The 24,788-nt window shown below is 33.8% G+C and overlaps 1 protein-coding gene across 1 annotated transcript in view; it reads left to right on the top strand.

Annotated features, from left to right (window-relative positions):
• Positions 1 to 24,788, top strand: part of RYR2 (ryanodine receptor 2) — a 430,134-nt gene that overhangs the window by 332,781 nt on the left and 72,565 nt on the right. The window contains exons 64-76 of the mRNA XM_086745890.1: positions 97 to 157; positions 1,817 to 2,055; positions 4,404 to 4,485; positions 6,729 to 6,859; positions 8,618 to 8,938; positions 10,332 to 10,572; positions 10,994 to 11,081; positions 12,772 to 12,864; positions 13,220 to 13,390; positions 14,325 to 14,384; positions 18,901 to 19,035; positions 21,516 to 21,572; positions 23,205 to 23,317. Coding sequence (XP_086602016.1) covers positions 97 to 157; positions 1,817 to 2,055; positions 4,404 to 4,485; positions 6,729 to 6,859; positions 8,618 to 8,938; positions 10,332 to 10,572; positions 10,994 to 11,081; positions 12,772 to 12,864; positions 13,220 to 13,390; positions 14,325 to 14,384; positions 18,901 to 19,035; positions 21,516 to 21,572; positions 23,205 to 23,317 — 1,792 coding nt within the window. The remainder of the gene's footprint in view (positions 1 to 96; positions 158 to 1,816; positions 2,056 to 4,403; positions 4,486 to 6,728; positions 6,860 to 8,617; positions 8,939 to 10,331; positions 10,573 to 10,993; positions 11,082 to 12,771; positions 12,865 to 13,219; positions 13,391 to 14,324; positions 14,385 to 18,900; positions 19,036 to 21,515; positions 21,573 to 23,204; positions 23,318 to 24,788) is intronic.

Below are 24,788 nucleotides of genomic sequence, written 5' to 3'. Positions count from 1 at the left end.
TTGTTTCATAAAAACTGGAGTTACCGTTAGCAATGTGTAAATAATGCTGTACAGTATGTTCAGCTTAATTGGTGGATAATTTTCCTCCCTGTTTAGGAAATGATGCAACATCAATAGTCAACTGTCTTCACATACTGGGTCAGACCTTGGATGCAAGGTAATACTGAATATATTTTCTAAAGTACAAAGAAAATCACTTTAAGAAAATAATGTACTGTCAGATGTGTAAGGCTACAGAAATTCAAAACTCAAGAAGTTACAGTACTGAAAAGAATTCCCACTGCAAAGTAGGTTAATTTTTAATTAATTGCTAGGGTTTGGCAGGACAATATTTGTAGGTTACACTTTCAACTTCAGTTTTTGTATCAATGGTGTCCAGGACCTGCTAGCTGTTAGTTCATTATATAACCCAAATCCACGTCATCCTCAAAACACAATAATGTTAGACATACTTTATTCTTTTGCTTACACTGTTTAATCAGAAAATTCGGGAGTTAAATGCACATGAAGTGTAGTAAATCTCTCTCATAGAATGTCTTTGTTGCAAAGTTAATTCAGGTTCTAATTTGAACAAAACTCCCTCTTTACATTGAATTCGGTGGTACTTTTAAATTGAGCTGCTTGAGCTGTTGTGAGGGTTATGGCTCTGTCTTGAAATTTGGAGGGTGATGTGTTGCTTTTCATTAACTGTACGGTCAGCTGTCTGTGCTGATAGTTGTGAAACAAAACATAGTAGTTTAAACTACCTCCATGGTAATTTAAATTAACTTTTTTCACTTTGCATTTACTCTTAAAGAATTGACTGGATTGCATGCAGAGAGCTCAGTATCTTCACAGTGACTTAAATGAACAAATTTACTTTCCATTTGCTATGGAGTGAAGTCCTGATTGTAGTCATTAATATGGCTTAGCTGTTGCATGGCAATCCTTCAGGTTGCAATATCTTAGATTTTTGTCATAAATAGTCTGTGGTCTATGCAATTATACATATGGAATACAGATAGAGGTGTAAGTCACCAATCCAGCTCCTGGTGGAGATGTAAAAATAGCTCCTGACGGGGCTTAAGGGATTCATGAAGGTTACATGAAAGTTTGAAAATACTGCCATTGAAACTGTAGATATTCGCTCTGTCAAACAAACAAACAAACGATGGACTGTTGTTCAATTTACAGAAGAATTTTAGCTGGATTTATTTCACATGTGCCTAAATGGATACTTTCCTTAAACAAAGGATCTCCGCAATTGAGCTAGTTAGAAAAAATAATATTATATTTCTCCTGGATTATGTCATTACATAACTGATTATGGTGTTGTAGTTATGTAATCAATGCATTTATTTATTTACTTAATTATTTCTTTATTTTTAAACAGATTTGGTTGTTTTTACTCATTCCTTTCTGATGCTCTTATTCTGGAGGCAGAAATATGACTATCATGATTGGGAAGATGTTCTGGGTTCTAGCTTGAGGTTGTTCTTCTCTTCCTAGAGTCATAAATTAAACTTACTCATTCTTCTTCATTTTTTTAGAGTTTGTTTTTTTTTTTCTCTCTGAAGGCAAATTAATCACTTAATTTATAAATTTAAAAGGACTTTATTTTCTCAATGGGAAGCCATATAAAATATCTTTGTGTTCTCCAGGATATCTATGAAACATTTTTTCAGTAGGTTGTTCTGCTATGGGAAGATTTTACAGTATCAGAAGATGAAAGATTTTTTTTTCAGATCTTTATTTTCTATTTCGTATAAGCCAAGACTAGGCTTTGTTCCATGCTTGTCTAATAGAATATTCTTTTTCATTCTTTTTGCACATACAGGACTGTGATGAAAACTGGTTTGGAATCTGTTAAGATGGCATTGAGAGCATTTTTGGACAATGCTGCTGAGGATCTAGAGAAAACAATGGAAAATCTTAAGCAAGGCCAGTTTACACACAGCAGAAACCAGCCAAAGGGGGTTACACAAATCATTAATTATACCACAGTTGCTCTCCTCCCAGTGCTATCTTCATTATTTGAGCATATTGGACAGCACCAATTTGGGGAAGATTTGATATGTATGTATTATTTAGTAGTACCATGCCACTGAAATGTCTGTAGTGTCACATAGTGAGCATTACTAGACTCTCAGTTCTATCAGAGAAGGACAAATCCTATATAATTTTTACGAAATTGTCACTGATTTAATCAAACATTTGGTGTAATTGGCCTAGAACAGTCTGCAGGTTTTAGTGGACTGTGTGTAAATATTAAAGCAAATGTGGCTGTGATTAGACAGTCAGAAGGCTCATTTTTGTTTATAACTTTACTGTGACTTTCTTCTTGTGTGAAAAGTTACCTTATGTAAGTTAATTTGTCTTTATTCTGTCTATAAATGAGGTTATACTATGAAAATGGTGTTATTCCATCATACATGCACCTTGACTCAGTTTCAGTTAGTGAGGAATTTGAGTGGCTGCATCTTAGATCCCAAGGAAAAGTGGAAGGAGCTCCTGAAGAATTCAGACATCAGAGAAGGGAATGTGTATGAGACTGTATGAGATTTCTGTGGAGATTCTGATCGTGGCAGATTCAGTGTCCTTTATTTTCCCAAACCCAGTCTCTGCAAGACAAAATTTTGCAGTCTCCAACACAAAACTTCACTTTTATATGTTTTAGGAACTCCACAGGAATTCTGCTGTCCCCACTGTACTAAAGGAGGCAATTCTGCTCTATATAGCTAACTCAGTTATGGAAATAACTGAGAAAAGGACCTGGAAGAAAAGAGTACCAAATTATGTTTTTTTTTTTTCCCCTGGGTATAGAATCAGGACAAGTATTATTTAAAATAGCATTAAGAGAACTGTTTTTGAAAATCTAGAGTTCTATTGATGGATTTGAATGTGATGAGATGCAAACATCCACTTTTCTCATTAAATTATTTCTGTGAAATTCAGGAGACTGTGACAATATCCAGAAAAAAAGTCATCTGTAGGGTTAACATAAATCACTTGTTCATCATTAATCACTTTTTCAGACATCAGCATGTTCATGCCTCATATAATTTTTGATATCTGGTATTTCATGTTTTGGAACTTAGTCTTTGATACTTTATCACTTAGGCTGGTATTCTTAATCAGCTATTCTGCGTACATCACACTGATGTCAAATACTCGATTTAGAATTCATAAACTGAGAAAGAATAATTAATTTAAGTGGTGCCTATTTATTTTGTCTAAAGCATAGTTGGAAAGGCTACTTTTTCATACACACAACTTCTCTTTACATCTGATTAAGAATAAAGTTGTCTTATTTGTATTACTCTGATGACAAGCATCTTGACCTGATGCTTGTACCTAAAGGTATTACTATAAGTACAGAGTACTCCATGGTGTGATCATGTATAAAGGTGGGTGGCTGTACTTGAGGTTACTCTTATTATGTAAAAATACTCAACTCCAAGATGATCCAAACTAAAATCATGGTATAGTAAAAAGCCAGGCTATGTAGTTTTGAAGCACTGTCTTGTGGGCTCTCCCAGCCCATTAGATCTTACCCTATTTTACTCCCAATATTTCATTACATATTGGAGGAAGATATTGGCACTGTGGGAGAGACTAGAAAAAATATATGTGGAAAGAACAGGAGTGTTATCCTTCTCAGTGGTTCTTAACACTGTTGTCACACTATTACTGCAGTTTACATTGGCTTTTTTTTGAATAGACGTTAAGACTATTCTCACATTTTTGTGACTGAAAGTGATAATTTCCAAACATACTTTGGTGAAGTATTCATAAGGACTAAAATATTTTTTTTTTTTCGTAATGCTTCATCAGTCTGAAGTGTAAATTAAGTACATGCTATTAACTGGTATCTGTGTCTAATTTTTTAAAAATGTAAATTATGATTAAAAGAATTAAATACCTGTTTAACAGGATTGCCTTTCTCATGTAATGTATTTTATACAGTGGTGTTACATTTGTAAACCGATCTGTTACCTAATAATTTTTTTCCTTTCAGCACTTTGTTTGATTTGCCATGAAACTTTCTTAAGTTTCAGACAAACTAGAAAAGATTTATTGACACATTTTTATAGCTATTAAATTAATAAATTCTCAGATTATGGAATTAGATGTTATCTGTAAAGAGTTGGTATGCCATAATTTTTAGAAAGTTAATGCACTAGTGAAATATGTTTACTGTCTTAACTGGTAACTTGATATTGAAGTAAATGAAGTTTTGAGTAAAAACTATGGCACTCGGTGGTCAGAAGACTTTTTGTATTTAGAGAGAGATTTATGTAGATTGCCGTTGATAGCTTAATATTATTAATTCAGTTATTGTCAAAAGAAATGTATTTTAATTCTACAGAAATTTATTGCAAAGAAAAATCGCTTTGTACCTGTCGTTTTCTTCTTCTCTTTAGTGGAAGATGTTCAGGTCTCCTGTTACAGAATATTGGCCAGTTTATATGCTCTGGGAACCAGCAAGAGTATCTATGTGGAGAGGTAAGAAGAAAAAGTGTTCCTTTGTTTCTGTGTTTGTATTTACTTCATGAATACGGAGTCCAGAAATTAATATAGGAACAGGTTGCTGTTGGAAAGATACCTTGAGAGAAAAAAGGTGCCCTGATGTTAAGTGGAATGCAGCCGCATTTATTATAATACACTAAAAATGTTTCATTGTATGTTTGTCAAAATATATTTCTTAATTAAAACAGAAATTACAAATAATGTTATCTGTATTTACATAAATTTCACTTGATTTAAGTTTCAACGGGGGAGTTGTAAAAATAGGTCATTCAGCTCAGCTGTTGTTATAATTCTTCCTTACATGTTGTGATGTATATTTCTTTCCCATTTAAAAAGAAAATCTGAATTAAATCTAAATTTAATTTGTCACTCATACAACACTGCTTCTTTTCTAGCTCAATTACCCAGGGAAATGAGGCTTTAGAATTGCTTTTTTTTTTTTGTGCATTTATGTATCTGCTAATCTCCCTCCAAGTTACATGTGGTCTGTGTAAATCATATTCGATAAAAAAAAAAAAATAGAGGTACCTAGATAATTCAGTTCTTAAAACTGAGTAGTTGCCCTATAGTGACTAGCTGTGTTCTGAGGGAAGGCTAAACAGAATTCATACATTTCAGATATTGGCAGCAGTAGTCTAGGAAGTTCATATATCTGTACAGTGTGTAGCAAGTGAACCTGTGCATAACTCCAGACCAGCCCCATGACATACCCTTGCATACATGGTGGCAATATCATAGGAAACATGGGGACTAATTTTTCTAAGTAACAAAATACGCATCTGTGGAAAGTGAGGTCTCAGTAAGTTCATAAGGGATATAAAATTAATTGGTTTTCGTATTCAGCAAATAAATTATGTGGGATTTGTAGTCAAAGATGAAATATGTCAGTGTAAGTGACAATTTTTGTGTATGATTGTCTACAACCACTATTACAAGAGAAAAGCATGTAGCATCTATATGATGGATGTATGTTTTGCTTATGAACACCTAATGAAAAGGAAAAAAAGGACGAAGGGGCAAACAAGATAAATAATAATGTGAATGTAGTGATAGGACAAGGGGTAATGGCTTTAAACTGTAAGAGGGTAGATTTAGATTAGATGTAAGGAAGAAATTCTTTACTGTGAGGGTGGTGAGGCACTGGAACAGGTTGCCCAGAGAAGTTGTGGATGCCTCATCCCTGGAAGTGTTCAAGACCACCAGGTTGGATGGGGCTTTGAGCCACCTGCTGTAGTGAAAGTTGTCCCTGCCTGTTGCAAGGAGGTTGGAACTAGGTGATCTTTAAGGTCCCTTCCAACCCAAACCATTCTGTGATTCTCTAAGTTAGATTTAACAAAATCAAGTTTAATGAGTTATATCTAAAGAGAATATAAGTTCCTAAAATTAGATAACCAGTAGGGTGAAGATGAATCTTGTCAAATCACAAGATCAGTTTGGAAGCCTTTTTTTTTAACTTGGAAGTTCATGGGACACCTGGATTTCTGTCATCTGTGTTACTCAGCCTCAGCAACTAAGGATTTCTCACATATCTAAAGTCTGCTCTGGTCAAGTGAACTGCAAATCAGAAAGAATTGTTTTAAATGTCCCTTAAAGGATCAAAGTGAACTGACAGGGAATCACTTCTTCCTAAAGACAGGCTTTTTACAATTTTGACACACTTAAGGAATTTTGATTATCAAATAAATGTTGTCATACATTTGAAGATACTAGAGCAATGTTTCTGTGCAAAACTTTCAGAGTTACTGATCAGTAGAAACAATTCTCCACTCTGAAGAGTCTGAATTTCATGCTAGACCAAGGTCTGATTATTACTGTTTCTCAGAAAATGGGAATTATATCACTCAAATGAAATTATAGTTGTATTTAATCTTTTGATCTATTCGGTAGCTTTTTCTTAATAGTAGAGATTGTGAAGTCAGTGAAGCTGAGAGGAAAGAAATAGAATAGAAGGCATTCTTATGGTGACTTTGGGTTTTCCCTGCATGTTCCTCATGTAGGCCACTTTTGACATTTTATATCTTAATATTTCATTCCTATATTAGCAGAGGGTTGCTGAACTTCAATTTCTATTACTTGTTCTTGTGTTGATGATCCTAATAATGTAGTGGCTTATCTGTTTCGGATGAACTCAGAATAAAAATAAGGCTAGTATGCAACTACTCTGAGGTGTAGTCAGTCATCAAAGATGTGTATACCTAATAACACTTGTTAATTCACAGGCAACGATCAGCACTAGGAGAATGCTTGGCTGCTTTCTCAGGTGCCTTTCCAGTGGCTTTTTTGGAAACTCATTTGAACAAACATAATATCTACTCAATTTACAATACCAAGAATGCAAGAGACAGAGCAGGTATTTCCAGAAACTCACATGGTGGTTATGAAAACACAATTTCATTATAAATACTGCTTGCCTTAATACATGTATTTTTGCATACATTTAATAGTTCAAGAATTTTCTTGTAATCTCTTGGTTGTATTTCTTTACTAAATCAGTGGGCTAAGTGGTAAAGTAAATTATTTTACGTTTCTAAAGATACCATTGTTTTCGTTTTGAGATATCATCTGAAATACCACTTTGGAATTAGTTTATTGAAGGGACTTTGCATGTTTTTGGTATCTTGGATATATTTATTATGTATTCTAATCAGTAACTTCAGTTCTTAAGTTCCTCAGTTATCATATGCAATATTGGGTCTCTAAAACATATATATTCCAATTGAAGCACACAATATACTCTTAGAAAGTAAATACACTGCAGAGTAGTATGTAAATTTTCTTTATTAAGAATTATTGTATTTAAAAATACAAGACAGTACAGACAATTTCCAATAAGATTATGTATGTTTATTTTGCATATCCCTTTTTGTTCCATTCTGAAACTCTTGATGTTTCTTATGCTAAAACACAGTTGCTGAATAAGGCCATTCACACTACTTGTTCCTACAGTAAATAGAAATTACAGTAGAACTGTACAAACTCTGCATATATGCTGAGTGTGAATTACAACACAGATATGTATAGATGCCAGTGTATAAGATACTAGTTTTTAATGGCATCTATTTTGTAATTTCATCTTTATTTTTAAAAAAAGAATGCATACCAAATTTATTATTTGAAGAGTTATAGCATCTTATCTTGAAAATATCAACAGCCATACTTACTTACCATATATATTCCAGCTATTTTAATACATCTAGAAAGGCAATCAGCTCTATTTTCATTGATTTTTAACAAAAATTTGAATTTCTTTTCCAAAATTACATTAAACTTTAAGGACATTTTGTGATGACTTTGTAAAATGTATTTGAGTCTAAATAGGAGGAAAGACTGCCTTTGGAAAAAGGGAAACCTTAGGCTATGTTGGTTAGAAACGTTTGGATTCATAAATTGCAGGCTAAATTTTCAATACAGAGATATCTGTATGTCTCTTTGTATGTGTATGTCAGGATGTTAGACATTCAGGAGCTAATAATCGTGCTTACAGATATTTATTTGTAGATGAAAGAAACTGCCTCCAAAAATAAAGGCAACTGCAGTGCCTTTTCAGAGGAAGGAATTGATAATTCAAATAACTTGGAAAGTAAACATTTACAATCAGAAATGCACCTCCAGAAGTCAGTTTCTCAGAATCTGCTCTTCGTTATGTCAGGCTATTGTTTTTTTTTTTTCTTCTATTAACATTCCAGATCTCATCTGATGTGTTGTGGAGAGATGTTTAATTGTATCAATTTGTTTCCTCAACTGCAAAGCTTATGTTGGAAGAAATTCTGAAATTTAAGCTTTATTTTGAGTATAGCAAACTGAATCTGATTTCTCTGAATGAATTATCCCTAATAATTACATTTTTGAAGCTTTCATATGGGAACTATTTCTATTACAGAAAGTTTTATTATTGAAGCTTATATATAAACAGGTTATTGCTCAATGGTATGAAAGTACCTGGTTTTTATTATTGTATTTGGTTTTGTTTTTTTTTTTTTTCCTTTGGATCGGAAGGGCATAAATGTAAAGAGAAAACAAAAGTTGAACAGCATAGCAATTGAAAAGAATTTTTTTTCCCTCTATGACTTAGTTTATTGATTTTTGTATTTATTTTTTTTTTTAATAGTTCTCAATTTGCCTACTAGTGTAGAAGAGGTTTGCCCAAATATTCCTTCCTTGGTGAAGCTAATGGAAGAAATTGTGGAACTGGCAGAGTCTGGTATTCGTTACACACAAATGCCACATATTATGGAAGTAATACTGCCTATGCTATGTAGTTACATGTCACACTGGTGGGAGCATGGGCCAGAAAACAACCCTGACAAGGCTGAAATGTGTTGCACAGCCTTGACATCAGAGCACATGAACACTCTGTTGGGTAACATACTGAAAATCATCTATAACAACCTTGGTATTGATGAAGGAGCCTGGATGAAGAGATTAGCAGGTAAGATGTATAAATAAATAAATAAATGAACAAGCATATGTGTGTATATTCAGAATGTGTATATATACACACACACTGAATTACTGTATATTTGCACTATAAAAGCTGGATGGAGTAGAAAAACACTCATATTTTTGTGTTTTTAAACAATACAGCTCTTGATGAACCAGAAATATTAAGTATAAATAAAAAGCAGTGTAAGTAGTATGTTTTAATCTCTTAATAAGTAGTATAAGAAGTAGATTAGACTATTTCTTTATCTCCAGAATATGCACATATGCATTTTGCAGTATATTGAATTAAAGGATGATAGTTATTTAGCCTGTTGTCATTACATGGCCAGTTTCCATTTGCAGGTGTTACACAGTTCCTTGCTATTCTGTATGAGTGCTGGATCCTTAAAATGTTGTTTTGAAGCTGTATATCTAACATTTCTATTACAATGAAATGTGGAAATGCATATGTCATTTTAGTAATTCTTACATTAAAGTCTTATCATTGTGATAACACTTTAAAACTTATTTAAAACCAGTTTATTTCTCAATTTTACCATCTGTAAGGGGAAGACACTTCAGTGTTGTGAATTCAGTTTTCCAATTAAGCTTTCTGTGACTTTTGAGTATTTATCATAGTAGTAATTTCCTTCATGGTAGCAGTCTGGATTCCTAGTCTTTTGAGGGTTAGTAATGTAATGCACTCTAAGGATAAGTGGTAACTGCCTAAAATTCTTCATAATCTAATGGATATGTTACAAATGGTTTTTCACTAATGGGCCTGGATGAAGTGCTAATTTACATATTCATTTTTATGAGTAGATTTGCAAAAAGCTTGTGCTAGTAAGTCTCAAATGACTGGTTGATGGATGGTTGAATCAGTCTAATTTCTGTATACGCACAAGCCTTCCAGTGTCCTACTGTGCGTAAGAAATACAGGCAGGCTGTTTCAGTAGGTTTGCAAACAACTAGAGCATACTTTCCAGTTCTACTTTGCTCAAACTAAAAAGCAAGGTTCAAAAGGGGAGCCAGTTCCTCAGAACTCGTGTACACGCTATGTAGCTTTCCACCCACACGTAACACTAAACAACTTCTACATTACTCAATAAAATTGGGAAAAAACAATATGTTAACAGAATGCTAGTAAAGAGACATTTCATGTTTTATGATCTGGCAAGCTTAGTCCTTGAAGTTGTAATTTCTGCCCTCAGTGACAAAGTGAATTAACTATGTGAAATCCTGACCACATTTAATTCTTGGCAACACTTCTGCTGATTTCAATGGGGGCAGGATTTTACTCTGTAGCCTAGAAATAAGATCCAAGAAAGACAGGAAGGGTAGAAGTTTTTATTTATATTTTGTGGCCAGGTATGTATTATAATATTCATTGCCTTAAATAGTGTTTTCCCAGCCTATCATAAGCAAAGCGAAGCCACAACTTTTAAAGACACACTTCCTGCCACTGATGGATAAGCTAAAGAAAAAAGCAGCAGTGGTTGTATCGGATGAAGAACATCTAAGAGCAGAAGGCAGAGGTGACATGTCGGAGGCTGAACTGCTCATCCTAGATGAGTTCACCACTTTGGCACGGGACCTCTATGCCTTCTACCCTTTGTTGATTAGATTTGTGGACTATAACAGGTATGTGGAGAGGACTAGTCAATGAATCGCTTAAAATCTTCCATGTTTATTGATACCACCTCTTATCCCTTGATATGTCTAGCACTGAATTAAAGTAGCTTTTATTCAGCCTGCCAATCTTGAAGTTGCTCAAGCTTATAATTTGTGACTTTCAGGAGGAGCTAGGGTCTTTTTTTCAGAAGAAAACAAACAAACAAACAAAAGAGGTACAATCCAAATCTGTTGGATTAGACCTAGAATTAATGTAAAAGGATTTTAAGGGTTTTGAAACAGTATATCAAAAGCCACTGCTACCAGAAAGGATTAAAAGTGTGCATGCTTGGTTTTGTTGGCTTATATCCTTGTAAAATCTTGAAAACTGATTTCAAAGCATGAAGCCAGTGAGGATCATTCGCATTTCCACCCTTTTACCAAATTTTAGGGCAAAATGGCTGAAAGAGCCCAACCCTGAAGCAGAAGAATTGTTCCGCATGGTGGCTGAGGTCTTCATTTACTGGTCAAAGTCTCATGTAAGTAGTTCCTTGGTAAACACTTGCTTTAATTCGGTTCCTTAGCAGGCAGATCAATTATTTAGTGATTGTATTTGGGAAAACACATTTAGTGACAGAAGTGAAACTGCAGATGAGAAGGTAATTTCCCTGCTCCTTGCAGGGGGATTGAACTAGATGATATTTAAAGGTCCCTTCCAACCCAAACTATTCTATGATTCTAAGATATTAATGACTTTCAGTTTTCTGACACTTTTGAAATGCCTTAGTCCCTAGGGGAGTTGATGGATGTTTTGTAGTGTAGTAACACTGATTGTAGGTATTTTTCATATAAATTCTGGTTGGTTTATTGGTTGTTTTTTTTGTTTGTTTGGGTTTTTTTTATTTGTTTGGTATTTTTTATATGTATATGTATATTAAGCTTATTGACATCCGTGTCCTTACCGTTTTTTTTTTTTGTTTTTTTTTTTTTAATCAGTTATTTTCACTTCTGAAGCCTTTTTGTAACCAGAATGTTTGGCTACTAAATTAGCATTAAAGTCCATTTTCCTAAATTGTAACGTCTCTCTGCTTGAGCCTCTAAGCAGAGTTATGATAAAAATCATGTGGAAAAGTCCTAAACAGCACTAGAGGAACAAGGGTATCTTTAAGGAAATGTGCAGCTCTGTTTACAGTCACTTAATTTGTGTTGCAGTGTTGATTTGTATTTCTTTAATAAAAGTTCAAGATATATAATTCAATTATTAAGCCTAGGTCTGTAGCTGGCTTCTGAATCAAGGAAAGTCAGTAAGTGTTCTAAGAGCAAGGAAGTAGCAAATATATCTTACAAGTAATTGTCAGAATAAAAGAAATTTTCTTCCTAGATGATACTGTTTCATATTTCATCACATTTACCAGTTAAGGATTTCTTCTCAATTCCACTTTTACAAAATTTACCCTTGGTTCTTAAGTCTGATTCCTCTGGTTCATATGCAAGAACCAAGGGGTCTGCATTAAGACCTAATTGGGCACCTTCACTGATAGTACTTAAATGAAAATAAAGAAGAAAAAGAAGAAAAAAACCCAAAAGAGACTAAATACATTCAGGCATTGGATCTCTATATGGACTGTTGTCTGTACTAAATTTCTTTTCTGCCGTAACTTCAATTCTCTCAAGTCTGGGAAATAAAACACCTTATTATTTGTGTACTTGTGCTTTAATTTGACTGTGAGATTTATTGTAAACATCACTGTGTACAGAAACTGGTTGCACAGTATGTGGATCATTAAATTACTTGTATATTCATAAGTTTAGTCTTTTATTTAAAGCTTCTTATGTATCTGTCTATAGTGGGATTTATAATGGGAGAAAAATTGAATGAATTATTTACTAGTGAGGGAAAACCCAGACAATATTTTTATATTGAATTAGAGAAGAAATTAGATTTTTATCATAGCTGTTTCATAGCTAGAGAAACATTTCTTTTTCTCTAACACAGAAAAAGCCCAAAACACACAACCCCCTGTGCTATGCCATGTAAATAAAACTGTAATTCAAGGCCATTATTGATCATCCATTATTTTTTTTCTGTCCTTGCCTTATCTTGTGGATCTTACAAATTTCCAGTTAATTTATATTTTTATTTAAGTTTTGTTTGGATAGATTTCTCATATATCATAAGTGCTCATATGTCATAAATGCTTTTAACTGAGATCTTATATGTATTTCCAGAATTTCAAGAGAGAAGAGCAGAACTTTGTGGTACAAAATGAAATCAATAACATGTCTTTCCTTATCAGTGACACCAAATCTAAGATGTCCAAGGTAATATAAAGACTTTTTGTTGTTGTTGTTCTTGTAGAGGGGAAGGAGACAAGAGGACTCCAGAGAAGCTCTTTCTTTTTTTTTCTTTTTTTTTTCTTTTTCTTTTTTTTTTTTTTTAACCACTATCTGTTGAAAACACTGGGTTGAAAATCAAAAGGTAATCATTTGAGAAACACAGTGGACTTTCAAGATATTGATGCAAAATATTGACAATGACATGATGGCAGTTCCGTTGGATAGGGATGCAACTGTATAGGTAGTAAGGAAGTTGTCAAACCAGAGACAAGTATGAAGTTGCTAGTGCAATTCTTTTGTTTAATATTGGATTATTTTTCATCTTTGCTTTATGCTGCAGGCAGCAGTTTCTGACCAGGAGAGGAAGAAGATGAAGCGGAAAGGTGACCGGTACTCTATGCAGACCTCTCTCATTGTGGCGGCACTGAAGAGATTACTTCCCATTGGCCTAAATATTTGTGCTCCTGGAGACCAAGAGCTAATTGCACTGGCCAAAAATCGATTCAGCATGGTACATGCTCTTTTTGCGCTTCTAAAAGGCATAAATATTTTACTAATTAAATTCTTTGATTTTTTTCCCTCATGTTCATTCTTACAACATGACACAAATAATTAAGATTGTAATACTGTTATATAAAGGCACAATGGGTGACACTGATAGATAGATAGTAATCTATATATTGTTCTCATTTTCAGGGCATAAAACATTTTAGTTTAGACATACTTATTTTCTAAATAATCACTTATGTTTTATGAAGCTTGAATTTGGAAGTCCAAATAAAAAAAAACCAAAAGAGACTAAATACTAGACGTTTCCTAACTTCTATACCCAATATCATAGCTAATTACTTTTGATCACTCTCATGTGAATGCAAGAATTTCTGCAGGGATAAATTGTTTTAAAAGTGATTCTTCTAGTAGTAAACTCACAGTGCTGATTGTAATTTGGATTGTATTCCTTTCTGAAGCTATGATACTTTATACACCCTAGAGGCTTATATGACCTTTGGACAGCTGAACTGAAAGTTTGTAAAGGATAAAAGATCTCCAAAAGAAATAGAAATCAAATCAGAGAAGGCTGTGTTCTCTGTTATATTGTCAAGATAAGAAAAAAAAAAATCTGTGTTTGTTATTTTGGTTTCATTTGATCAAACAAATAGTGTATATATATGTATGTACTAGTAATTTTAATTCAGACTTGCATTTAGTGTGTTACTGTGGACAAACATGAATGATGCCCTCTAGAACTTGTTCATGTGAGCTTGGATATGACTAGCTCTGACCTGATACTAAAAGATTTATTTCCGCTGATATTTTCCTCAGTCTTCCACGTTGTCAGTTTTATTCATGATCTGAACTAAGCCCAAGGTTGACATTTATATGAACAATATATTTTCTTAATTACTTTCTATTCCTGATTTGTATGATTTGTAATTTGTTGACAGAAAGATACTGAAGATGAAGTACGAGACACCATCCGCAGTAATCTTCATCTCCAGGGCAAGGTAATCTATATGCAGTTTTAAAACATCATCTTTTATCCTTTCAGTTTGTTTGTTGGTGCCATGTGACAGCAACCTGCCTTGATTCATTAGGAAAACTTGTAGTCCCTTTTTCTCTTCTGTCAAGTAACTTGTTCAGGTCTATCGTTAAATGTTAGTTTTTTAACGTGTTTATGTATGTGTTATATACAATGACATGTGGCCCTTCAAATCTCTGCCTGTGCACACTGTTAATATGAAATTGGAGAGGGAAGTAAGGTCTATCACTTATCACAACTATACCTTCTATTATTTGGGATAGAATCTGCAAAATGCTCAAAATTACTTTGTATCAGTTTGAAGTGTAAAGGAAAAGGAAGCTGCCACTTTTTGAAGTGAAAAAATCTCCACATTGCTCAGTTTTGTTCCTCTTTTTCAGCCCAGGGAAAATAAAGTATTTTGGGAAAAGTGTAGGTTTTTGTTATTGGTTTCCAATTATTGCCAGATGAATAGCTGTAGGGGGAAAAGTCCTGAACTGGCCCAGTGTAGTTAAACTGTTTTATTAATGCTTCAAGTAATGGCAAAGAAGAAGCCATAATACAGAAGTGTAATAAAATAATGTACATTTCTTCTCTATTGAAGGAAGATGGAATCGGACCTATGGATAGTGCTTTATTTAGGATTCTCATTTTTCCTTCTCCCCCTGCTCCAAGTTTTATTCACCTCAAGGCAAAAACTAACTAGTATTTCCTCTGCTTATTAAATGGTTACAAGAGAATAAATATGTGAGTTGGAAATCTGACTTTTTTTTTTTCTGAAAGGATAGTTAAGAATGATCCAGAAGTCTAAATTCCACTGCAACTCAGTGCACAGCAATAAATGTTATTTATTTTTCAATGACTTGCTAATAGGATGGTTCTTCCTGAATAATACTGGAAGATTAATTTTCTCCCATCTGATTTTTTCTGTATATTGCTGCAATGTCAAGCAAGATTGTGTGGAGGCCGGGATTTCTGGGTGCTCACAAGAAGAAGATAAATCATTTTGCAAAGCTAACAATTAGCATTTTTCATAAAATATTGCAAATGAAAGTCCAATAGCTTTAAATTATAGGGATTGCACATAGAAAAGTTTACTACTGAAAACAAAATATTTGGTTAAATCCTAAAAAAAAAAGCTTGAAATACTTATCCTTATGTAGCAAATATTGTTATATACTGAGAAGCAGAAGAAACCACGCAGGTAAAGTACTAGGAAGAAAAGAGCATTTATGAATATATTTATGGGCAACAGTACTTAAGCAATGTTCATGCCATGAACATACAAACCTTAAACGTGTTGTGATTTTGTGTGTGAACTTCAGTAATGTTTTCTTAATTATGAAGATAGATATTGCTATTCTGACATTTTCAATATGTGCATATCGTCATTTTCCGAGCCATGCAGTTATAAGTCTTGCCTGGCATTTCATGCTGCTTTTTAGCACTTGTCCTCCTGTTTTGAATACTTCCCCTTCAGTTTCTGTTTTGTTTCTTTAGGGTTACATTCTGTATACTGCTATTAAGAGATTTCTGTCTGTTACTAATTTGTTCCCTTTGAGTAATGATACTCAATACCTTGATCTGTGCCGCCTTCTCAGAAACTTCCTTTGCTTCAACTGAATATTTGCTGTTGTTCAGCAACGTATCACCTCCTCTGTTTGTAACACATGAGAATAAATGTACTTTTAAATTTCTTACATTGATTAAATTTTACAGTGCCTTGATAACTAAGAAGGAAGTAATCTTAGCCAATCCAAAGTACATATTGACGGATTTTCCAGTTGTAAACTTTTCAGCAGTGACTTTGGATTTTCCTAATTGTAAAATGGGGAAAATTGTAAGATTTGCGATTGTAAAACTGTAAAATTTGCAGTGGAAGATGACATTCTGAAAGGGAATCACATAACACGTACCTAACAAAACTAAATAGCTATTGTAGCTAGCTTTGTTTCATAGATATCTGCATATTGCTTTACTAGCTTTGAAAAGCTCTGGTTTGGGCCTGTATGTGAAAGGCAGTCAGCTCAACTACACATACACATACAACATTTCTAGGACTTCAAAACTTCAATTTATTATTGTATTTATTATGATTTTTTATCTATTGCTAAGCAGTTTGTTCTCAGTGGCTTGAAATATATCTCTTCATAGAATCACAGAATGGTTAGGGTTGGAGTGGACCTTTAAAGGTCATCTAGTCCAACCCCCCTGCAAGAAGCAGGGACATCTCCAGCCGGATCAGTTTGCTCAGAGCCTCGTCCAACCTGGCCTTGAATGTTTCCAGGGATGAGGCATTTACCACCACTCTGGGCAACCTGTTCCAGTGTTCCACCACCCTCATTGTAGAAATAAAAACTTTTCCTTTATATTGAGTCTGAATCTGCTTCCTTCTATTTTAAAACCATTACCCCTCATCCTGTCATATTGAACCTAAGTGTATAACTTCATTATTTAAAACTGTTGTGTATAAAGTTACACTCAGCAATTATTTACAAAGTACAATATAATTTATTCCATAATTCTCTGATGTCATTAATATTCAGTCACTGTTGTGACTGAATCAAGCACATGTCAGATACAGTCAAGTATGATGTTTCTTGTTAAGAAAAATGATGCCATTGTGCTGTATACATATACTACCCTTTTTTGTCTGATTGAGTCAGACTTAAAAGGAATGTAGGCCAAATGGTCTAATAAATTTAAATTATCATTTAATGCTACAAATTAATATGTAACTCAGTAAAAATAGTGTTTGCGTAAGGTGGCTTTCAAAACAGAGGAAAAATATCACTTTTTGAAAGACTGGCTTTCTTCCGACCATAGCAATGTTCTTTCTTCAGATGTTTTCTCTTGACCACTCCTGCTTCTCATAGACACAACATTCTGTCATTTATGTTAGAGCTAAAATGTAATTTTTCTTGATTTCTTTTTGGAAAACTGCGCTGTTTGAGAATCATTCTTCTGAATCTTTAGCTATAAATGTTTTGGCATCTATTTCATGCATTTACCTACCTTTGTCTACATTTGTCTTCACCCTGTTTCTGTCTTTCCTTTCCTTGCATGCCTGCATGCTGTTACTCAGTACCGAGCCTTTTATTTCAAGAAATTGATGACGAAACTTGCATTCATTTTGACATGGATGAAGCTCAAGTCACCAAAATCTTCTTCCAGCCATGCTAATTCACACCTTGAAATATCAACTACTCATACCCTTAGAAAACTACCTATGCGAAAAAGCTGTACCTTGATAGAATGTGAGGAGTCCTCAGATCAAAAGACATCTCCACCTGTGATTAAAAAGTCTTTTGTGGACTGTTCGTTCATGATGATCCAGTCAAATGCTCAAACAAAGACTGTGGATGTGACAGTTGTTAAGAAATGGAAAAGCCGAAAGGTGGAAGAAATGCCTGTCGGTTGTGGCTTTCTAGGTTGTAATAAGCTATTATTGAGCGACTGTGTAAGTTTATAATCATTCCTGTGTATCGTAAGATGTTTTGTGGAGGTGAATTAGCGTTATTGTCTCATCTTAGGCACAAATTGAAATCTGGATCCACAAAGATGTTTTAGAAAAGTAAGAGTTGAGTTTAAACCCTGTTCAAATTTGTAGGGTTTAGACTTCTAAATACTCTAGAAATCCAGGCTGGTATGACTTAAGCCTCAAGTGCACAATTTGGAATGATCACTGGCCACAGCTCTCAGTAAAACAGATTACACATTGCATTTGTTTTCAGTGTCATTGGCATAAAATTGTTGCAAAGTGTGTTGCTTTCGGGTTGATTAGCCGAGGCATTAGGGAGACAAAATGAACCAAGAAAGAGATTGCTAATAGTAAAAACCAGAATCACAGATCCTTGAAATAGAAAAAATGAAATGTAGAAAGAAAAATAAGAAAAACATTTTGCTTCATACAGTTCTTTATTATTTGTAGGCTAATAAACAAATGCATCTTTAATTCATTTTTCATAAATTAATTTTTCATTTTTTAGCTGGTAATAATTAAAATTAAGATTTTCTAACAATTGAAAAAAACTAAACTGAAAAAAATTAAACATAAGTAAGACTAATATGGCTAATTTCAATGATTGAAAACTGAGTAATACCAACTAGTAGAATAACTAATTCCTTGGTTTTTGGTTTAATAACTGGAAAGTCAGTGTACAAAGTTGTCTCTGTCTACCTCATATTCATTACTTTTCCTTAAATAATATATTCATTGCTGGTTCCAGTGCTATTTGTTGGCCCAAGATCATTTGCTTTTTGTATGATTATTCAACTTTTAGTCCTCTAGAAGCTCTCAAGAAACATTGCACAAGTCAGTCTTTAGCTTTGTTCTCTCAGTCAATGTAGTGGACACTGTATGGGTTAGCCACGTAATGGTGTGGGTTGGCCATATAAAGTCTTTCTGTTCTCATCTCAAGCAGTTTCTGTACTAATTAAACTGTTTAACCCTACATTTGGAACGTTTTGCCTTGGTGACCTGTGCAATCTTTCTCCTGCAGCTTGAGGATCCCGCCATTAGGTGGCAGATGGCACTTTACAAAGATTTACCAAACAGGGCTGAAGATTCCTCAGATCCAGAGAAGACTGTGGAAAGGGTGCTTGATATAGCTAATGTACTGTTTCACCTGGAACAGGTTAGACACATTTTCCCAATTCCGTTTCTTCTTATTCTAAACAAAAGTACTCAGCCTTTCATTTGTACTTTCACGTGCTATATTTAATGTTATATTATTTTTTCTTTCTTTTTATGGCTACTGTTTACATGTTTTGCCTTGCTTTTTGTAATCCAATATCATGGTCATATCAATCACACAGTGTGTTTACAGCAACTCCAACAGTTGTTTATTTGGAAAAGGGCTAAGAAGGTGATACCTATGTTTTAGATTCATTCTGGTGCATTTCAGCTAGCAGGAAGTAATCACTAAATTGTCCATGCACCCTGAAATGTGAGTAAAATCCAACTTAATTATTGAAAAAAACCCACATTTTTTTTTCTGCAGTTGAGATTCTTGAATTATTGAAGTAGCAAGAAACTTAAAGCTGCTTACATAAACATTTGGTTAAAAGCTACGTATTATAGCTGTATGGAGTAGGACAGTCAGACGTTTTGATACACAGCTTCTCTAGTGATAACTTCAGACAGATATTTAGTATGTACTAGTTTAAAAAAAATGTAAGAAGAATATCCACTTGACAAAATCTATATGAAAGTTTATGTGAATGTAGGCAAGAATATGTACATTTAGAAAATTAAACTGGCATTGAAATTCAGAAAATTCTTGATAATTTGGAAGTGACAATTTGGAAGTTTTAGCAAGAGTACTCTCTGGTGGTCCACTAAACTGCTTGCATATGTGAACTCAGACTTGTTTATGCTGGTGCAACGATGAACATAAACCAAGATTAACCTGACCAGCTCAAATACTACTTCCTCCATTCAAGAAATAGTAGAAGTAGGGTGGAGGAATGATTTTTCTGAGAAAGTTCTGACAGAATTTTTAACTTGTTTCAGAATCCAGCATGAAGTTCTACTTTTTTATCTATTATTTTTTGCATAAATGCATGAGCTTCCCATGTGACCTGGACTACAGTAACTTTGGTTAATAACATTCTATAATTTATTTTGTATCCTTCTTTCCACTATCACTTATAGAATTTTGTCTTTTGTCTCTTTGATTAAACTTGTCCCCAGAATTAGGTCAAACAAGAATAAATGTTGGAAGCTAGGTGTTTGGTCAATTTTAATTTAGATTTTTTCCTCCCCTTAGGACAAGAGTCTCTTTACCTATCTAAGTTTTCAATTCTTTAAATTTTGAAATTAAAAAGTCCTCTATGTTGGCACATTTTACAAGTTAAAGGCTACTTGATAAATTTAGTTCTCCCATTTTACTTATTGAATTATTAGCTATTTTGCACTTTAAAGTTGTTCACTGTTTTCTAGGCTTTGTTTTTTAAAGATGTGTTTGTAAAATGAAGTTTCCATATTGTGATGAGATCACTGGTTCAGTCAAGTAGGAATCTTGGGAGATATGTGAAAGTGCTTGTATATGCCCTGTATATAAAAGCTTATATAAATGTGCAGCACTTGATTGCAAAAGTTGGCTTTCAGAGACTGTGGAGTGCACAAAGTGTGTTGATGTGAATACCTGTGTCCTGACTGTTGCATGACAACTCTTCTTCATATAGTTTGCCAGCCTTAATATGGTCTTCCTTCAAATTCAGCAGCTTTACAGGGTTTGATAGAAGAGGATGAATAGGAGTCACCAGATTCTGTTATTGGATGTGTGTGGAGCATGCAAAAAGTGATAGAATGTGGAAGTCATTCCATGGCAATCATGGTTACCCTTCTAGAGAGACAGAGACAGGAGAACAGATATTGATTGGAAAGGATATAGTGTGACTGTGAGGAGGAAGGAAAAGTGGAGGAAAGCTAGATTTTATCAAAGTTAACCGAGCTGAAAGTTAGTTAATTAGCATATACAGAGTTGTGTAATTCAGCATTAGACTCCTGTATTTGTGTTGAAACTGCATATACAGTCTCTTAATTTCAGGCATTTTATCTATACCATCATGTATATAAATTGGTTAAGCTTGTGTAGTTTGGAGAAAGTGTTCAAGGGAGTGAAACTCAAGGTATGATCCTTGTGTTTCCTATGTTCTGTCATAGGATAAATCTCAGAGGGTGTAGAATCCAACAGTAGTACAGAACAGGATGGATTCCCATTGTAACACCAGATTGACATTTCAGGTCAATCCTTCTGGTCAGACTTAAACAATGAGTTGTAGTTAAGTAAATGCTGTCTGCTTTTATTCTGGGTCCTTTGTACCTATCTGTTTAAAGATTTAGCCCCACAGCTTTACTTATCTTCTGTAGACAAGTGCTTAGGTGCTTTTGTTACTGAAATGGGTAATTCAACGTCTATAAAAATCATGATTATATGAGCACTGGGTCTGTTTTTTATGATGGTCTTGAGTGATCCTTTACTCTCCATGTACAAATACTCTGTTCTTCATATATACATACTCTGAATGCTTTCCTTATTGCACTGGCAAAGATCAGTTCGTTCTTTGTATTTTGATGCACAGCTAACTTCTTTGTTTTTATTATTTTCAGAGATCTGCTTGTGTAGGCCGAGGCTATTTCTTTTGGGAAAGTATAGAGAGTTTTATAGTTGTTTGTGAAGATATTACTAATTACCTAACTTTCACATTTGAATTTGCCTGACTTCTAAATTATTAGTGCTGACTTTGTTTTGTTGACTCTAAATATGTTTGCAGTGAACGTTTTTCTATCCTTTCTCTTAACAAATATTTTTCATTTGTATTTTATCTTTTGGAAGGAACTTGTTTTAGAATGTCACCTTTTAATCTTACAAGTGTAATTATCAGTTTCACTGAATGCTTGGCAGTTTTAGTCTGTTTAATTAAATACGTATCATTTAACTATGAATAATTTTTTGTATTTCACTAAATTAGAAAATTCCTCTTGGATAACTATGTTTGGATTGAATATTGAGTCTACGTAAACATCATTATCACTACATATGTTAAATAAAATGCCTTATTTTATTACAAGGGAGAATGACCAAGTCTTTCAGGTAGAGAAGCTGACTTCCATTTACTCCTTTGATGATGCTGGGAGACAGAGGAGCACAGCACTATCCACTAGCACATTATTCTACTAGCACAGTTGTCCATCAAAGAAACAAACAAAACCCCCACAAATAAACAGCCTCCCACAGAAGACATCCCCCTCTTAAATCTACAAGAGTTGTGTAGGTTAAATAAAATGACATAATCTTTATGGAGCAGTTGTAGAGTAAATTACAAAAACTATGAATAGGCTGTAGGAAGGGAAGAAAAAGGCTGTAGGAAAGGAAGAAAAGAAAATCTGTAGCACAGCCTGTAATCGTAGATCCCAGTTATCCAGTCAGGCTGTATACTGTTGCATGCAGTTGGTCTTCTGGACCACAGTAATAATTTTCTTCTGATGGAAAGAAAGATGGAAGGTGGGGCAAAAGAAACTGAAAAAGCAAAAAATAAGGATAGAGCACACCCAATTGCATCTCAGGGTATTGTAAAGCCAGCATGCAGAAAGACAATATATCTGAAGGCAGAGCTGTAATATTATGAAATATAACTGAAATGTTTTGGAATATCTTATGTTCATTCTAGCTATGCAGATTCATGGAAATGATTCAGTCCTAAATAAGTCTCCATGCCTGTCTCTCATTTTTAAAGATAATTCCTCTCCATTGTAGCTGGTCATAGTAAATACTGCAAATAAAAGATTAATTGTATTTGAGGCAATTCCTTTAAAAGTATTGTCTGAGGCAATGTGAAGGTGTACAATTTACCTGTGCATATGTAAGGAGTTACATATAAAAGACAGAGTGAAGCTTCTTTGTATTAAAAGTTAAGATTTCCTGAGAGGTGGCCTCAATGATAATAGTCTATGTGAAAGATATAAGAAGTTGGGTGAAGTAAAACCAGGCAGTATAGAATAGAATAGTTTAGATTAGAAGGGATCTTTAAAGGTCATCATCTCATGATATGATATAATATATATACCATACAAGGAAAGGGAGATTTTTGCTTTTAAATATATTTTCTAAATTCTGATTCTACGGTTTTGCTGATCACTTGAACTCTGCCTAGAACACTTTTTTTTTCCATCTATTATTCTTCTATTACCTTTCTGCTTAATCTATCTGTCATCTTATGTTTTTATTATTGTTACTGTGCCCAGACAGTAGGGACACTGCCTTATTGTTTATTTTTCGATGTGCATTTTATGTAACAGGTTGAGCATCCTCAGCGGTCCAAAAAAGCAGTGTGGCATAAGCTGCTATCTAAACAGAGGAAAAGGGCAGTAGTCGCCTGCTTTAGAATGGCACCGTTGTATAACCTGCCAAGGTAAGAGCTATATTTGTTCTATCTTTCACAAATACATTTATGTTAACACAGTGCTATTTGCTGAGATTGAAAGGAAGAAAATAATGCAAACCAGTAACTGATAAACTGCATGGTAATATACTTTGTATATTACTTTCTTTTAATAGATCTAATTACTTTCTTGTATCTTCTGAAAAGAATAACAAAAAGTATAATTTTAGATTTCTGATTCTCTTGTCCTACTATTATTCCACCTGTTCCTGGTATATTTTCTTTTCTGAAAAGTAGACACCTTTTATGGGAGATAAATGCAGAAACAGACATATTGGTATCACTATAATATCATCTTGGGAGATAAATTTCTTCCTGAGCCATCATATAGCTCTGAAAATATGGAGTTACCTTTATTAATAGATGATAAATGCTCTATATGCAGGAAAGGAAATGATGCTATTTATTTGAAAACTTGTCTATTGTGCACTTTTAGGAAGAACATTCTATTAGACAAGAAATATATGCACATACCGTAGCTATTTCACACCTTTTTCTGTGGCTCCTTTTCTTCTTCTTTCTTGTTTAATAGAGAAGGGGATCTATAGTCAAGCAAGTTTCAGAATCCTGAGATTCTGGAAGGAATGAATGTTCAGAAAAAGTTGACATCTGATTTTTCAGACAGTTGCTAAAAATATTTCTAGAACACTTATATCTGATCTTTTCAACATAATGCAGTTCTCAGTTGTTCCCAAAATTATGCATATTATTACTATTACCGTACTTAGTAGGATGAATCTTAAAGCATGTCCCAGGAAGCACAAGGGCATACTAGTGTCAAATGAGGCTGCTGGGACGGTTGAAAATAGAACAAAGATATTCTCATCTGTAGCTGTTCTTAGTTTAACAAGTGGGTCACCTGCGCATAACTAGCATTCCTGTATATTTTAATTATACGTCTTTCTTCTCAGTGTATGAGGCTAGCAGTTGTTTAAAAACAATTAAGATGCTTAATAAAATTCTTCGTGGAGATTTGGTAGTCATGCAGTCCATTTTACATTGAATCCTCAAGGAAAAACCCAAACCAGTAAACATCACTGGCTTGCCCTCCTTCCTCTAGCCTCGTAATCCATTTAATTTCATGGAGTTTTGGAAAAAATGGTTTATTATTTTAGATATGCAAGTATAATTCTGTGCATTAAAAAATGCATTTATTTGAGCACAACCCAAAGTTATCTATTGTTGTTGTTTTAATATTTAAATTAAAATAATATTAAAATATTTTATATTAAAAATAAAAGTCACTAAGGTGGCAAAGTAATTGATTTTTTTTCTTAGCTGTGTTTAAAGTTCTTTAAAGTTCTATTTTATTATCTGTTCTTAAAATAATTATTATTACATTTAATACCAATTTTACAAGTTAATGTTACACAGTTTTTAATAGAGCATTTTAATGTAAACTTAGTTTTTAAAATAAATAGTTTCAGCAGATTTTACCATA

Source organism: Chlamydotis macqueenii, chromosome 3 (assembly GCF_036417535.1).
Source record: "Chlamydotis macqueenii isolate bChlMac1 chromosome 3, bChlMac1.mat, whole genome shotgun sequence".
NCBI lineage: Eukaryota > Metazoa > Chordata > Aves > Otidiformes > Otididae > Chlamydotis > Chlamydotis macqueenii.
This window is presented reverse-complemented; position numbering and strand designations above follow the sequence as displayed.